The sequence below is a fragment of the Prosopis cineraria genome, unplaced genomic scaffold, assembly GCF_029017545.1.
Source record: "Prosopis cineraria cultivar Desert tree isolate PC_DT_omini unplaced genomic scaffold, ASM2901754v1 PC2243, whole genome shotgun sequence".
In the NCBI taxonomy this organism is placed as follows: Eukaryota; Viridiplantae; Streptophyta; class Magnoliopsida; order Fabales; family Fabaceae; genus Prosopis; species Prosopis cineraria.
The window spans coordinates 1-16,687 of NW_026557568.1; the positions used below are offsets into that span (position 1 = coordinate 1).

The following is a 16,687-nucleotide window of genomic DNA, read 5'->3' on the forward strand; positions in this document are numbered from 1 at the left end:
ACAATCAAAGGAAAGAGGAGGGAACCACACCGAGTATTTCACAATGACTAAAATGAATATAATGACAGCCACTTGTTGGATATACTACTTGCTACTTGCCCGCCCAGACCACCACTCGTACAAACGGGGAGAGGGGTGTTTTATTTAAATAATCATTCTTGTAATGTCAAAAAAAAAAGGTCATGGAAAAAAAATCATGGTCCTTAAATTCAATTTCAAAATTTTGTGATAGTCTTATTAATATTCTTCCTGAGTCTTTAATTGTGATTTTTCCATAAAGATGTAAGAATTGAGTCACGGCAATAAAAAAAATATAGGGACTGAGTTGAAAATCTAGTGAAACTATTAGGATCAAAGGATTATTTTTCCTTCAAGAAATTGAATAATCATTTCATTAATCTAACCGTCATATATAGAATCAGTGAGCTTGAAAATGAGTTTAGAGAGTCGATTGTTAATAAATTAAAGTCGAATAACACATCTAATCTTCTAGTCGACCCAGGTTAATTTTATTGGTGTTTCACTGTTTTGTGTTTTTTTTCCCTAATTTTGTTAGTTTTCCTTTGATCATTAAAAAAAAACACATCTAATCTTCTAACCTAACTTTTTACTTAATTTCAATTTAATATCTTAATTTTATTTATTTTTTAGTTTTCTAATCTTAATCCTGTTAATCTAATTAACAGAAGAAGCTGATACTACTGTAGGTAATCACATCCAATAGCCACTCAAAGCTTATTTATAGATAAAGATTAATAACAAGTCCAATCCATGTTTTTATTTAATAACAATTCATTTCTTATTAATTTTTGTATAAATTTTTTGAGTGGTCCTTGGATGTGATTCTCTCAACAATTATTTACTAAATGCTAACATAATAATCGTACTGGTCATTTTTTTTATTCATTAATCTTAAATACTTTTAAAAATATAAAAAGTAAAAAAAGATTAAATTTGGATGTTTAATTTGATTTCAATCATCCAAATTTAAAGTTTTAAAATTATAATTTTGCATTTATAAATTCATCTTTTGAAATTCTAGGTTTAGAATAATTTTTATTTTTGACTTAGATTTTATATTTATTAAAAATATTTATTGAACAAAAAAGGGGAATGGCATTAAAGGTCCTAAAAAAAACTTTATTGCACTTAGGGTCTAAACAAATTTGATATTGCTTTGCAAGTTTTGGGACCCCAATTAAATATTTTTTCGCAGCAAAAATATAATTTTGTGCTTTGTTTGATTTGAATCAGAAAAGCTGTGCGAACCCTCAAAGAAATGAAATAGACGAAGCACGGTTCACTGTTTTTCTTGTTTTTTTCTCATTTCACCAGTCGTCACTCTACTATTGTTGATCGTCACCGGCGTGGATGAGTGTAGAAGTTGTGGGTGTTGATAGATGAAGCACAGTTCATAATTTTCCTCCCTTTTCTTGCATTGAGTCACTATTGGTTGCAGTTGTAGGGGGTGACTTGTGGAACTCAATCCCTTACTGCCCCGTTGGAGGAGGACCATGGTGGTTGGGATCTTCCTCTTCGTTCATTCTTCTTCCTTGTTCCTCTCGTATTGTGCATTGTAGTTGGTTCTCTACCTTATTTTCCCTTGTATTGCACATCGCTAACCATTGTTAATTTTCTTCGTTGTGCTTATTCGAGTAACATCATCTATTTCTTGAAGATTCTATCATTATTGTTTAGAGGTAAGGATCTTCAATTTTATTTCTCCCTCATTGATTTGGTGCATGTGAGTCTTTTAGTTATTGAAGTTGTAATAGGTCTCTCGCGTGAAGCACATATGTTTAAGCCTGCAAGTTTACTTATTTATTTATAATTCTATTGCTGATATGAGCTAAAGGTTGTTGAACTATTTTGATCATAAAAGTTTTAGAGTGAATTAGTTGTTATACAATAATGATTATTAACTTGTTCATATTGAACTTTTACATGTGAACTGAATAAAATATATCCAATATGAAGAAAATCTACTATCAAAAATGTTGGAGTATTTGTTGTGTAAAAATGAACTTTGAGTTGTTGAATGTTGAGTTGTACATTTTATTAAGCTTAGCCAAATGATAAATTGGAAACACATGACTTTAAAGTGAGAATATATGAAATCTTATGTTGTGCATAGTGGATATTGTGTTATGCACTATTTGCCTAACTTGAGTATTTTGTTGAGCCTAATTTACTGATAAAGTAAAATCGTACGGATTTTCAGTTGAGAATATATGAATTTTGTGTTGTATATAGTGAATATTGTGTTATACATAGTGAATATTGTGTTATACATTATTTGCCTACTTATGCATTTTATTAAGCCTAACCTACTAATTTAAATTAAAGATTGCTAAACCATTAAGTTGGCTGTAAAGTTTTAGAGTGGAGTAATTGTTGTACAATAGTGATAGTTGATTTGTTTATATTGGATTTGATATGTGAATTGAATAAAATATAACTCTCAATGTGAAGAACATTTGCTGTCAAAGACATTGGAGTATTTGTTGTGTAAAAATAAACTTTAAGCTATTTACATTGAATTTTGAATTGTGAAAAATAAAAGTTGGGCTTTTATATGTGGACATTTATTTAGATTAATTTGTTCATTGCAGATTAAAATAAAGAAAGATTTATCATTGTTCAAAATGTGGGGAGGTTGGATATAGTCGCAAGACATGCAATCCTAACCAGCATGAGAAGTAGTCACATTGTTCTTTTTGGTGTATATAGACAACTATAATTATATATGGAAGCATTCTTAAGTAATATTTTTTAGGTAATTGGGAATCATAGATATTTTTTATTTGTATATAGAGAAGTAACTGTTAGATGTTTTGGATATAGTGGCAAGCTTTTTGTATATATTAGACTTAAAATATCATGTCAAATTTTATGTGGCTACTTGTTTTAGTACCTAGGCTAGTACCAACATGAAATTCTTCATATATGATGTAATTGTCCTTTTTAATATTGAAAATGCATGAACTTTTTGTTGAGTATGCATGGACATCGCCTGGTGCATAGTGGATATTGTGTTGTGCATGGTCTGCCTAACTTGTCATTTCTATTGATCCTTAGCTTTTGAAATATTGAAAATGCATGGACTTTCTGTTGACATGTGTGGACATCTTTTTGTGCATAATAGATGTTATGTCGTGTATGGTTTGTCTAACTTGTCATTTTGTTGAACCTAGACTAGTGAAATATTCGAAATGCATGAACTTTTTGTTAAGCATGCATGGACATAGTTTAGTGTATAGTAGATGTTATGTCGTGCATAATCTGTGTAATCATTTTTGTTAAAACTTAGGCTAGTGAAATAATCAAAATGCATGAACTTTCTGTTGAGTGTGCGTGAACATCATCTTGCATATAATGATATTGTGTCGTGCATGATCTATTCCGTTGTTTCGAGGGTTCGCGCAAGTTCTGAATTCAAATCAAACAAAGAGTAAAATTGTATTTTTGATGTGAAAAATATTATAATAAATTTTCAAAACCTGCAGAGCATTATTAAATTTATTTAGGTTCCAATGTAATAAGTTATTTTTTTAAGGCTCTTAATGTCATTCTCAAAAAAACCGGATCACATTGCATTACAGCGATGATCATGTTCTCATGAGTGATGTCTGATGAGCTCACTGAAACCAATTCCCAGACGCAGCCTCGCTCTCGCACTCACAGCAGCACGCCGTTCTCTCTCTTCTTCGCATCTCCGCCGCCCGTCATCGTCTTCTCTCCTTGTTCATCGTGACTGTTGAGTCTTGAGGTCGCATCGTTCTCTGGTTCTTCCTCTCTCATCTCAGATCTGCCGCTTGTTCCCCGCCGTTGTGTCTGCTTCTTCTTCTTCTTCATGACGGCCGAGGTATTTCTTTTTCTTCTTCCTCCTCCTTCTTCGTGTTCGCGATCTGATGGTTATTCTTCGTGGCTTTCATCCTTTGTTTTGCTCTGATTTTTTCTTCATTTGCTGTAGAGGCGACAAGAAAACCACAAAGGCCAGGCACATCAGTCACTGCTTCGGAAATGTAAGCTCTCTTTGCATTTCTCCCTTTTAAAATTTGTTGATTCCTCCTGTTTTTGTGGAAATCAATTTCGTTGTTCTTGGGCTAAGGAGAACGGATACCCACAGTATAAATGCTTTACTTTCAAGTATTCAAGAAGCACAAATTGTAGCAGTATAAAACTTTTTGTTTTGTTGTTCTTGGTCCCACACGATATAGGATAATTTCAAGTGTTTAAGTTTAATTTTGAGACTCGTGTGTGATGATAATGCGGTTTCCTTGTTGAAATATTGATGCTTCAAAGTTCTTGTTGTTGCTCCAATCATTCCTTTAAAAGTGGAATCTCTGTTTAAATTCTCTTGGTTTGAATAAAAAGGACAGCCTTGAAAAAGGGGCTGGCCCCTGCTTGGACAGGCTGCGTACAATGGCCCATGCGCAATCCTGCTTTAGACAAGTAAAACTCTTTTTATCTTGGGCATGTTTTATAATTATAGTTTGTAGAAGGGGGTGGGATGAAGCATTCTCCTCCTCTTTATTCCCTTCACTGTTGACTACTTCAATTACCAATAAGAACAATCTTAAGGTGGTGATGACCCATTTCCCAGTCTTCCTTTTCCTCTTAGAACCTTTTACATTAAGTAATTAATTAATTTTATTAATTAATAGCAAGCTGTAAGCTCTGCCTCTATGTATATTTCTCTTTTAGTGTAACTACTATTTATTTGCATTCTAATTGCAAGCTGTAAGATAGGAGCAGTTTTTTATTCAATTAATTTTTGAAAAAGGAAGAAGACTGGGAGGCGGGTTATCTCCATCTTCAGATTGTTCATATAGGCAGTTGGAGTGCTGCTGGCAGTGAATGGGATAAGGAGGAGGAGAATGCTTCCCCCCACGCCCTTTCACTAACTATAAATTATAGGACATGTCCAAGATAAAAGGAGTTTTCTTGTCTGAAGTTATCACCATACCAAATAGAGTTGGTAAATGGACAGCATAACAAGTTAGCAACTCTTTTCTGAATTAAGTCATCAATTTTTTTGCACTGGACACATTCCATTTGGAATTGAACCTGATTGAAAATTTTCAAGGATCCAATCAAAATCATTAATTCTCTGATGAACTTGATTGATAAGGGTTTTCTAACATAATTATCAACTGATTCAGTGTTAACTGTGTCTTTCAGAAATCTCCGGCTGTCGTGAAAGCTCAATAGAGATGTGTACCACTGGGAAGCTCAAGTCTTCTAGTTCTGAATTAGACCTTGATCGACCCAACATTGAAGATTACCTCCCTTCTGGGTGCACTATTCAACAAGAACCTCATGGCAAACTCTGCCTGTATGCCACTTTCTCCTTTAGTGCAATTGCTATTTATTTGAATGTTAATAGCAAGCTGTATGATACGAGCAGTTTTGTTTTCAAGTGATTCTGTTGGAGTGTAGAGATTTACTTGCTGTTGTAAAATTTAACTACCCCCTCTCTGTTCATCTTTTCTCCAAAAATTCTTGGCAAACAGTCAGAACTCGTTAGATTTGTATTACTTGGTTATTGGTTTTCAGGCGTGACTTGCTCAACATTTCTCCTACTTTGTCTGAGGCAGCTGGTGCCATTGTAGATGTAAGATTTGCCCTCTTTCTGAACTTTGCTGTCTTTTTACTTCTGTGGTTTTGGTGCACCTCCATTATTTTAGATGAATGATTATGATATGTTAAAAATCATGAGGCATTGAGGCTTCGGAAAAAAAAAAAAAAGAGGCACACAGACTAGCTGTTGTGTACTGCTTCTCCTTGGGAATTTGTTTGGTTCTGTTCTTGGAGATTATTTAGGCTTGCATTAAGAATCAGCAATTTATTCTCAAGCTCATAAAATGTGTGGGTGCACATGTGTGCACACAAAAATGGAGATGGTTTTCAACCCCTTGTTTTTGACCTTTGTTACTTTTGGATGTTTGCTCACTAATTGAAAATTTCTGTGTTGGATAGGATTCGTTCACAAGATGCTTCAAGTCAAATCCTCCTGAACCTTGGAATTGGAATGTTTATTTGTTCCCTTTGTGGTGTTGTGGAGTCTTAGTTCGATATTTGATACTGTTCCCTGCAAGGTTAGCTTATACCTTTTCTACAGTTACTTAAAATTATGCATGATGATGTAAAGAAGAGTTTTGTATATGGTTTCAATTTCAACTTTGGTTACATTAAGTTTCCCTTTTAAACTTGATGTATGAATCTCCATTGTGTCTTTCATATAAACTCATTTACTGTTGATCATGTCTGGCCTTTTAATATTTCTTATTTTAAGTTACAGGGTTCTAGTGTTGACAATAGGATGGATAATATTTCTTTCTTCCTTTATTCCTGTGCATCTCCTACTGAAGGGACATGACAAGTTGAGGAGAAAGATTGAGGTGCCTATATTTTCACCCCATGTTATCCCATTCAATTTTTAGTTTTCTCCCTCCCTTTTAATATATATGTACACTAAAAAGAACAAAGAAGGCTTAGACTGTTTGGTTTTAAATAGTTTTAAAGCACACAATAAATTTTGGTTCTTAGTTGTCATGCTGTTTCTTTAAATGTACGCATTTTAAAAATAAATGACGCAAACATCCCTTGAGTTTTGCTGCAATTGCAGAAGCGTCCCCTTTAATTTCAAACTTCAAAGTATACACTTCAATCCAATTTTAATCGTTTTGTTTTGACTAAAATGTCATCTATCAACCCTCTTTTGTATTCTGGCAAAAGACAACTTGGTTACATATTTTTTATGGAGGTTATTTTAGTCTGAGAATAAAAATTGGACTCAAGTTTTTTTTTTTTTTAAAATAGAGGGAGTGCATGTATGTTTTTAGCAAAACTTAAGAGAGGCATCTTAAGAGGCACATGCTCTAGGTTATTTTCAAATGTTATCTTGTGTTCATTCAACTTCAAACTTTTATTGGAATAATTTAGCAAGTCTTTGTATAATTTGCTGTTACTCGAGTACCTATTGCCTCGTAGAGTTCAATTCATCTTACTCTAGATGATGTGACTTTACCATTGTAGTTGAAGAATTTTCCATTCACTAATTAGACCAGTGGAAGAAGAGTAAATTGTTAAATAACTGCCTATACAAATACTTCCTCCGGTCCTAATTCTAGGACAAAGTAAACTAATTTCATGGTTCTCAAGGAGTGGTAGTTGATACCTTAAATTTGTAAAAAAATGTGACCTTCCAATTTTGCCATTTAATGTAACTAATGACCATAATAAAGTGTTGTATAAAAATTAGAAGTATGCCAACAACTTGCTGAAATTGATGAGGGGTAAGGTTGGAAAAAATAAACAACAACATCTTGTCCTCTATTTAGGGCCAAATAGGACTTTAAAACTTGGTCCTATAATTAGGAGTGGAGGGAGTATATTACTAATCAGACTAATTGAAAATCAATGACATACTGTTTTGTCCAAAACCTACCAGTGAATGGCTATCATTTTTACATTTTATGGTTCATACTGTAAAGGTTGGCCAATTCATTGGTGGGCATAATTTCAATTTGTGCATAATGTTGTAAATGAACTCATCTTTTTGAAGGATGCTGTACACGGTGGAGTGCATGGGACTAGTTATAGTCCAACCCATGATATTAGCACAAATGGTCTTGAGAATCTAAAGATACAGTCTGTTATGTTTTCTCTGTCTTGTACAATTCTGATGTGACTTTTATACATCAATTGGATATGATAAATTGAACTTGTCCTTCAGAGGTCATTGGTGGAGATGATGTGCAGTTTTTTTGTTGCATCATGGACTGGAGTTGTCAAATATCATGGGCCACGTCCTAGCATGAGACCAAAGCAGGTATGTCTAACATATCAGATGTAACCTTATTTTAACATTTAGGTAAATGTGAATGTTGTTGACTGATAATTTGAGTTCTCTCTACATTTCATGAACAGGTTTTTGTGGCCAACCACACTTCCATGATTGATTTCATTATTTTAGAACAGATGACTGCATTTGCTGTAATTATGCAGAAGCATCCTGGATGGGTTGGTAAGCATCCTCCTCAACTAAAAATTGTTTCTTTATATATAGTATAATAGCTTATATATATTATATTATGACATCTTTGGGTAATTTGGTTTTAAAGTAATGGTACCCCACTATCAGGATGACTTCATAAATATATCTAAACCTTTTTCTTGTTAGCATTATTCTCTCTGTTGGTTGGTTTAATTGTTTCCTGGGAAGAACAGGGCATGTGATGAACAACTAGTGATGACCTAAAGCTTGTTAACGTACAATGGGTTTTGGGAAATTTCCTGTTAAAACAAGTAATTTATGAATTTTATAAATATTGGCTGTTTTGTGTAGGATTATTGCAGAGCACCATTTTGGAGAGTGTAGGATGTATCTGGTTCAATCGTTCTGAGGCAAAGGATCGAGAAATTGTTGCCAAGAAGTGAGTTTAAATGAAAATTTAGGAAATATCTATTTCAGATTTCATCTTTCTTGACTTGTCTGCTTTAAATATTTCAGATTGAGGGAGCATGTCCAGGGCGCTGACAATAATCCTCTTCTGATATTTCCTGAAGGAACTTGTGTAAATAATCACTACACTGTCATGTTCAAGAAGGTGCGTGTATCTGTGAAAAATGCAGTTGCGTTCACCTATACACTTATGCAATGGGCGTTCTTTCTTTCTTTTGTTTCTGATACTCCTCCATCCCTTACATTGATTTGTACTTTAGTTGTATCCCAAATCTATCGTCTAAGCATTTTAACTTGTTTATTGATGTTTATAGGGTGCATTTGAACTTGGCTGCACAGTTTGCCCAGTTGCAATAAAATACAATAAAATATTTGTGGATGCTTTTTGGAATAGTCGAAAGTAAGGTTATGCTTTTCAATGTTAATTACTTCTATATTTTCACTGTTCCACTGCTGTATTAGAGGTGTAATGGTTGGATTTCATGCATTGGCAGGCAATCATTCACTATGCATCTGCTGCAGCTAATGACATCTTGGGCTGTTGTTTGTGATGTTTGGTACTTGGAGCCACAGAATCTGAAGCCAGGAGAAACAGCCATTGAGTTTGCTGAGAGGTGTATAATTTTCCTCTACTCCCTCTGTTAAAAAAATGCCTTTAAGGGGATGGATATTTAAAAATGTGAGGTATTTTTAGTGTTTCAAGTGTAATGAATGTGTTTTTCCCCCCTCGAAAATTGCCCTTAATAAATGAATCATTTTATAGTTATTTTTAAGTAAAACACTCTATGAAATGAGGATAATTATGGAATAGAGGCAGTATGTTTGGTTAACTAATTTATTCGGAGTGATATTTAATTAAAAATGCCTTACGTTTTTAAATGGAGGGAGTATATTGTTATTAGGAAATTGTTTAGCAGGAATGGTTACCATGAAAGTCTATGCTTGGCATCTTCTAGGTGTTGAAAGTGTCTGTATTTTACTTTAATGTAGGGTGAGAGACATAATCTCTGTTCGAGCTGGCCTCAAAAAGGTTCCTTGGGATGGATATCTAAAGTATTCTCGTCCTAGCCCAAAGCTGAAGGAAGGGAAGTAAGTTCTATTACTTAATTTCTCTTGGTGCACACCTTTTGCTATCACATGGCCAATAACCTAGGTTTTATAGTCAATATCAATAATAAAAATGTCAAATTTATGACAATTCTCACTATTCACGACTCATTAACAGTGTGGATGAATGCATTGGCCTACCTAGTTAGGGAAGTACACTTAGTTTGTTGTTCTATTTTGTTTTGCACTATATGGTTTGGTAGGTTATAATATATGCCCCTTCAAGCAATCACCGTTGATGATTGAAACAAACATTCGTATGCTTGTTTAAAGGAACAACTACTTGTTGGATGAGTAGTTACTTCTAAAATTTTACAAATTTCTTGCCTTGGCACTATTTTATCCATTTGATTTACTTGTTGGTTAAATACATAAATATTAGATTAATAGTTGTAAATTGCTTCTTACTTTGCACATTTTGGGTTTAGAATAGTTTCTTTATGAAATGATTATGTTGTAGAGTTTCTAATTGACTCTGCTTTTTAGAGTTGGCATGTAATGGGTCATGATATTAAATTAGATCTAAAAAAAAAAGAAATAAATAAATCTGGGTTTAGAAATTTGATTCATGGCACTTACTGGTTTCTGGGCATTTGTAGGCAACAAAACTTTGCTGACTCAGTTCTACGACGCCTGGAGGAAAAATGATGTGCAACTTTTTGTATATCCGTACACTTTTGTCCTTCAATGCCCTTTTGTTTTCTCTAGACGCGGTCTTTATAATGACGTTTGATTTATATATATGGATTGATATGAATAAGTTGCCTTATAAACTTATGGTGCTCGCTGTCTTTTGACTATTTGTTTACATCTCATTTAAATTGTTGACTTCCAAAAATTTTTTATCATTTTATTTGACTTTCATCAGGTTAAAATAGTGTGTATTTTACAAGGTACGTAAAACCGGACCGGTCATTAAACCGGTCATGGCACTGGGTCACGGGTTAGTGGTTCAATCAGGGTTGAACCGGGGGTTGAACCGGTGGCAAACCGGTCATGATTAAAATAATACAATTTAAATAAAAAGACATTAATTATAAAAACATTCAACCAAATCCAACCACTCAAAAGTCTAACAATAATAAAATACTATATTTTTGGACTTAGCATGCTCTATCTCTAATTTTTATTTTTTGACTTCAATTTTACTTTTTTTTGTTATTTTTTTCGAACTCAGAGCTCTGAAAAATTAAAAATGAAAAAAAAAATCAAAAACGACATCGTTTTGGGGTAAAAGTCTGAAAAAATATTAACCCGGTTAACCCAGTCAACCCACCGGGTTATCCGGGTTATACCGGGTTGAACCCGGGTTGACCGGGTTACACCGGTTCACTCCCTCACCGGGTTAAGTGCAAACCCAGACCGGACAGGGGACCGGTTCACCGGTTTCCGGGTTGACCCGGCCGGTCCGGTCCGGTTTTCAATACCATGGTATTTTACCAGGAAGTAGGTGGGAGTTTGATTGCATTAGTTTCGAAGAATTATTGAAAATAATAATTTGGCTCATTCAGATTTACATGATTAATGTTATCATATTTTAAAATCTAAATTTATAAAGTAATAAAACTGTCATAAAAATAAATTTGAGAGATCAAATGGATGATTGACACCAACTTGATTAAAAACTCCGTTAGTGTGGCCAAAGAACAAAAGTTAAATAATCTCGTTACTTATAAGAACTAAATACAAAGTGTGTGGCCATTGTGGTCATCGTAATGATGCTGTGGTATTTGAAGCAATCTTGACCCAATATTCATTCTCGATTTATTAGTATTCAGATAGGTTCTGCTCAGAAGGCATCATCATACCACAACTTCGTACATGGGCTGCTTAATTTTATGGCTCATCAAAATATCTTATTTGGGATTCTTCAATCATTTGTCTATAACACGGATATTGAAGAGCAAGGAAACTTATTCATAAAAGAAAAGTTGAGAAATTGTATTAGCCCTTATTCAGGGTAATTTCAAACTGCATTAATGCTTAGTGGAGCAAAATCTTCATACATTGGTGTTCCATCTGGATGTAACAGTCCCCAATGTCTCTCTATTCCTGGTCCTTTCTTCATGTTCTCATCATACAATGAGAAGATGAACGTTGGAATCACAACACCAGGTCGAGCTGGCGTCCCCAGAGGTGGGTTTGCCGTGATTTTCTTGATGAGATTCTGGTTGTACATTGCTGCATTGAATATGTTTGCACCAGCAGCAGCGGCAGCTTGATCAACTATGTTGCCTGAATGAGGCCACCCCGTTTCAGATATCGCCAGCCTTATGCTGGGGAAGCCGAGTTTTGACATGGCGAAGATAACTGAGTCAAGCATTTGGTCTAGCAAATTGGTGTAGGACAAGCTACTAAAAGGGTCCGTGATGTTGAAATTTCCTCTCAGAAGTGCAAAATCTAGGCTGATATTGGTGGGGTTGGATGACCATGGAAAATAAGTATATGCATCAATGAATAAGAATGAGTTGGTTTTGTTTAGAAACTCGAGCATTGGTACCATCACAGTGTCTCACGCTGGACCGGAATGTCCCGGCCGACACCGGAAAAGTGGTCTCTGAAACGTCCATTGCTATTGGGCTGCTAACTTTAATTTTAGTAATATTTTGAGACTGGAGAGACCTTTGAATCCTTCTCATCGCTGGCACCATATCAAGCCAAATCTTCTGGCCTTGTACTGAATAATCGCTAAGAACTTCATTTCCTACAAGTAAGAAACGAATCAAGGTTTTGGGATAGTAAGGGACAACATTGTGTCTCACCCATTCATCTGCCATGCTTTGGTTTGAAGCAATTCTTGAGATTTCATTATTCGGGACCATAATGGAAACTTGAAATTTGGTTTCCGATAGAAGATTCAGAATTTCTGGGTTGGCATCGTACAGCTTCACGCGTCCAGCGTTCATTGATGTTAGTAGCTCAATTGATCGTCTCGGAGATGGCAGGTTGTTCCCAAGCTGGCCATAGTTCACACCGATTTTGCTTGAGATTTCTGCTTCTGTCGAAGAAAAGAAAGAGATGGTGTTACATAGTGCAGAAGATATGCTTTGAAGAGAAGATGAAATTAAAAAAGAAGGGAATGTTTTCAGACTTGATATTGGAAGTAAAGAAAAGAGAAAGGTAACTAGAAGAACGTCCATTATTCTAATTTCTAGTTCCAGGTTGGTGATAATTGCTTTAATTTCCCACCTAGTGACACAACGGTTTAATTTTGTAATGCAGTTGTATGCTTTTGAAGGGTAAAAAGATGAGAGTGGCAAAGAAAATGAAATAAATGATAAAGGAAAGAGAAAAGAAAATGAGATGAAGACTGCATAGAGGCTAGAGTCATGCATCTTTGTGGGTGACATTAAACAATAAATAGTTTAAAGCCGATAATCTTTTGGTTTAATGTCCACATGGTTTGGTATTTTTGAGGGTTAAACAGAGCGTGGGATATATAATAATGAATATTAATGTTGAGTCATTCTATGAGGTGAAAATTAATCATTTAATTTTTATAGTTTTAATTCGTGATTATAACTTAGTCACAAACTGATGTAAAACAAGAAGGAGAAAGGGGAATAAAGAGAAAAGAAGAAGGAGGGAAGGAGAAAGAAGGAGGGAAGGCCGAAACTCTTATTCCATAATATTTAAAAGCTGGATACAAATGAAAAACCTAACTTTATTTATAGAGTTTTAAAATAATAAAATAATAAAAAATTTAATTCAAATATCAAATCCTAAATTTAAATATAATCTTAAAGATACTGATATCTAAGATAATAATAAAATAAATAATCAAAGTTAATCTAATAAATTAATATACTTATTTAAATATCTCTATTGGATAACCCTAATATTCTAAATTAAACCTAATTATATTTTATCTCATATTACACAATTTCTCCCTTGCTTAAAGAACTTGGCTTTTGATGAGTTAAAATTAAGGCATAAATCTAGGAAGGGAAGGGAGATAAATTTTAGCGAAGTGCTCAAATCTGGAAACCTTTTCCAATAGGTGAGACATTGAAAAAGCAAGTTTTGGCAAGAGCAAGCAACTTGATATGGGGAAGTATCTAGAAATCCCTTCCAACAAGTTAGATAGAAAAAGAAAAAACTTTGACTAGAGTGAGTACTTTGATCATGCAAAATCTTTGGAAAACTTTTCCAACAAACAGAGTATTACTAGATTTGACCATTAAGCAATGAAATGACCTTAGGAGATGTAGCCTACTAATAGGAAATAGTTATAGCATGATGAGATTAATCGTTGCTAGAAACAATTTGAGAAGCAGCCACTTGTATTGGTGTACAGTGGATAACTTGATCATTGTTTAGAAAATCTTCTACTGGGAAGGAAGGAGCTTCTGCCATTGTTGGCTCGCTTGTTGCTTGTTCTTCCATTTGTTTCTTCAATTGATTGATCATCCTCTTAATCTCATATGTTGCTTTCTTAACTCTACCCAATCCCTCCTAAGCTTGTCAAAATAACAATATGTTTTTGCTAAAAGCGATCCAGTTTAACTATAATTTGGTCTATGTCCTCCTAAAAGTTAGCATATTCATAATGGCAACAGGTACCATCATCATATTGATAAACATAATCATGTTGATGGCTATTAAGATGTTCATATTGTTGTTGCTTAATGTACTCATGCCGGTATTGGTCTTTGTACTCATATTGCTTATGATTAGCATACTTTGACTGGAGATGGCGATGCTCATAATTGTCACAATAAGTATATGTTCATACTGTCGATGACTTGTATAATCATATTGTTATTCTTCATAACCATACCAATAGCTCTCTTTCTCATAAGTATCTTGTGACAGATAGGTATACCATTGAGCATAATGCTTTCGTTGTTGAGCATATTATGGTAGAATGGCATATTCATACCGATAATCTAAATGTGTATATAGCTGTGCTCATATTGGCAACTAAGCATTATAAGTATTTTTTTTATTTTTTTGTTTTCTTCTTTCTTTTCCTTTCTCTTTTCCCCTTTTTTTTTTCTTTTTTTTTGGAAGACAAAAATCCAAATCAATAAAAAATGAAGAATTATTCAAAATGCTGCAATGTAGAGATGTTCCAAACCTCAAAGAGCCATTAGTGAGAAAATTTGTGAAAGGTGATGAAGGCACTCCAGTCAGTGGCTTTGAATAGTGAGTTTATTATACCTGTTTGGCACTCTAAATTTTAATGAAAAAGTTATACTTTCTAAGTGAGCTTGGCAACAAGAGTGTGATGGAAACCTAACAAGAGTGTGATGGAAACCTAACTTTAGTACTAAATTGATATAAAACAAGAAGGGCAAAGGGGAACAGAGAGAAAAGGAGGAGGGAAGGCCAAAACTCTTAAAAACTCTTATTCAATAATATTTAAAATTTGAATATAAATAAAAAACCTAGTTCTACTTATAGAGCTCTAAAATAATAAAATAAAAATAATTTAAATTCAAATCTCAAATCCTAAATCTAAATATAATCTTAAAGATATTGATATCTAAGATAACAATAAAATAAATAATCAAAGCTAATGTAATGGATCAATATCCTTATTTAAATATCTCTATTAGATAACCCTAATATTTAAATTAAATCTAACTATATTTTATCCTATATTACACCATTTCTTATAAAGCTCTAAAATAATATAATACCAATAATGTAAATTCAAATCTCAAATCCTAAATTTAAATATAATCTTAAAGATACTGATATCTAAAATAACAATAAAATAAATAATTAAAGCTAATTTAATAGATCAATATCTTTATTTAAATATCCCTATTGGATAACCTTAATATCCTAAATTAAATTTAATTATATTTATCCCATATTACATCACAAACTTTAACTCGATACAATTTAATCTCTATAATTTTAACAATTTTAAACATTTGTCCCTAAGTTGTAAAAAATATTTTCAGTCTTTATAATTTTATTTTTAAAATATAGTACCAATATTTCAAATAATTAAAAATTATAGGGACTAACTTGCACCAAGTCAAAATTACAATAGACAAAGAGCATACACCAAAATTATTTTAAAATTGAATTACAAGTGAATCAAGACTATATAAATTAAATAATTTATTTCTTTAAAAGAAAGTCAAATGGTGGTTACATTTGAATGTATTAATTAAAGTCATCTGAGTGATAATATTATTTATATATATTTTTAAAACTAAACAGCTCTAGAAAAATTAGTCATTCAAATTCTGAGCCAGTTGAGCAAGCTGAAGAGGCAAGAGCATGACCATTCCAAGGACGGTAGTTACATCAGAAGAGCAAGTAGGCCACAATTGTATGTGACCAATTAAATGATGTGTCATGTATCTTCTGTGAAATGGGACAATCTCTGTGTGGTGTGTATATATATTTTGAAACAATCTGTGTATATATTTTAACTACACGTATGTGTGTTGAAATAATGTATGAATAAATAAAAAGTATTACATTCTCTCTCCCCATCTCTAATAGTTTTATAATCAGAATAATTTAAAAACTACTAGGGTAAAGGGTCATTAATTTTTATCCTTAACTTTACCCGAAAGATTTGAGGACCCTAAACTCAATTATGTATCAATTTTATCCCTTAATTTTAAATATTTCCTTCCTTATCTTACTATTTTCTCACCATTAGTGGGCCCCACATTATATTTTTAATTTTTTTATTATAAAATATTTGAATTGAGGGTGCTCACTGACTCTTCCAATAAAAGTTGAGGGGTAAAAATGACCCTTAACTCAAAAAAACTATTTAAAAGTAGTGAGATTCACTAATAATTGATGTCATTGTGATGAAGGAGGAAATATTTAATATTGGGGTATAGAATTGACCTATAGTTGAGTTTAAGGTCCTTAATACCCTTTAGGTAAAGTTGAAAAGTAAAAATGATTTTTAATCCAAAAAATATAATAAATGTCCTATTTAGTGATTAATAAAGAAGACTAAACATTTTTTTATATATGTGCCTTATAAAAAAGAGTGGGGGAGGAAGCTAAGTATTATTTACGCAAGTTCTTGGATTTAATACAAATAATATCAAGAAAAAAGTTCTCCATAATTGAGTCCCACACCTAATTTTTAGTCAAGGAAGTCCATGATTTATATGAGAACAG

General features: G+C 33.2%; 2 protein-coding genes across 2 annotated transcripts; one reads left to right on the forward strand and one right to left on the reverse strand.

Moving 5' to 3' along the window:
• The first annotated feature begins 3,609 nt into the window (after positions 1-3,609).
• LOC129301592 (glycerol-3-phosphate acyltransferase 9-like) lies at positions 3,610-10,377 on the forward strand. Its single transcript, XM_054940148.1, has 14 exons — positions 3,610-3,865; positions 3,974-4,025; positions 5,185-5,338; positions 5,560-5,617; positions 5,983-6,101; positions 6,305-6,404; positions 7,742-7,837; positions 7,936-8,032; positions 8,354-8,441; positions 8,519-8,615; positions 8,785-8,870; positions 8,965-9,084; positions 9,461-9,559; positions 10,177-10,377. The coding sequence occupies exons 3-14, from the start codon at positions 5,217-5,219 to the stop codon at positions 10,223-10,225; spliced, it is 1,131 nt and encodes a 376-aa protein (XP_054796123.1). The 5' UTR covers positions 3,610-3,865; positions 3,974-4,025; positions 5,185-5,216; the 3' UTR covers positions 10,226-10,377.
• Positions 10,378-11,543: 1,166 nt separating this feature from the next.
• LOC129301593 (probable glucan endo-1,3-beta-glucosidase A6) lies at positions 11,544-12,760 on the reverse strand. The gene is given in 3 exon segments (XM_054940149.1): positions 11,544-12,087; positions 12,089-12,575; positions 12,669-12,760. Coding segments are annotated over 3 exon segments (1,080 nt in total). The 5' UTR covers positions 12,718-12,760.
• Between the last annotated feature and the right edge of the window lie 3,927 nt (positions 12,761-16,687).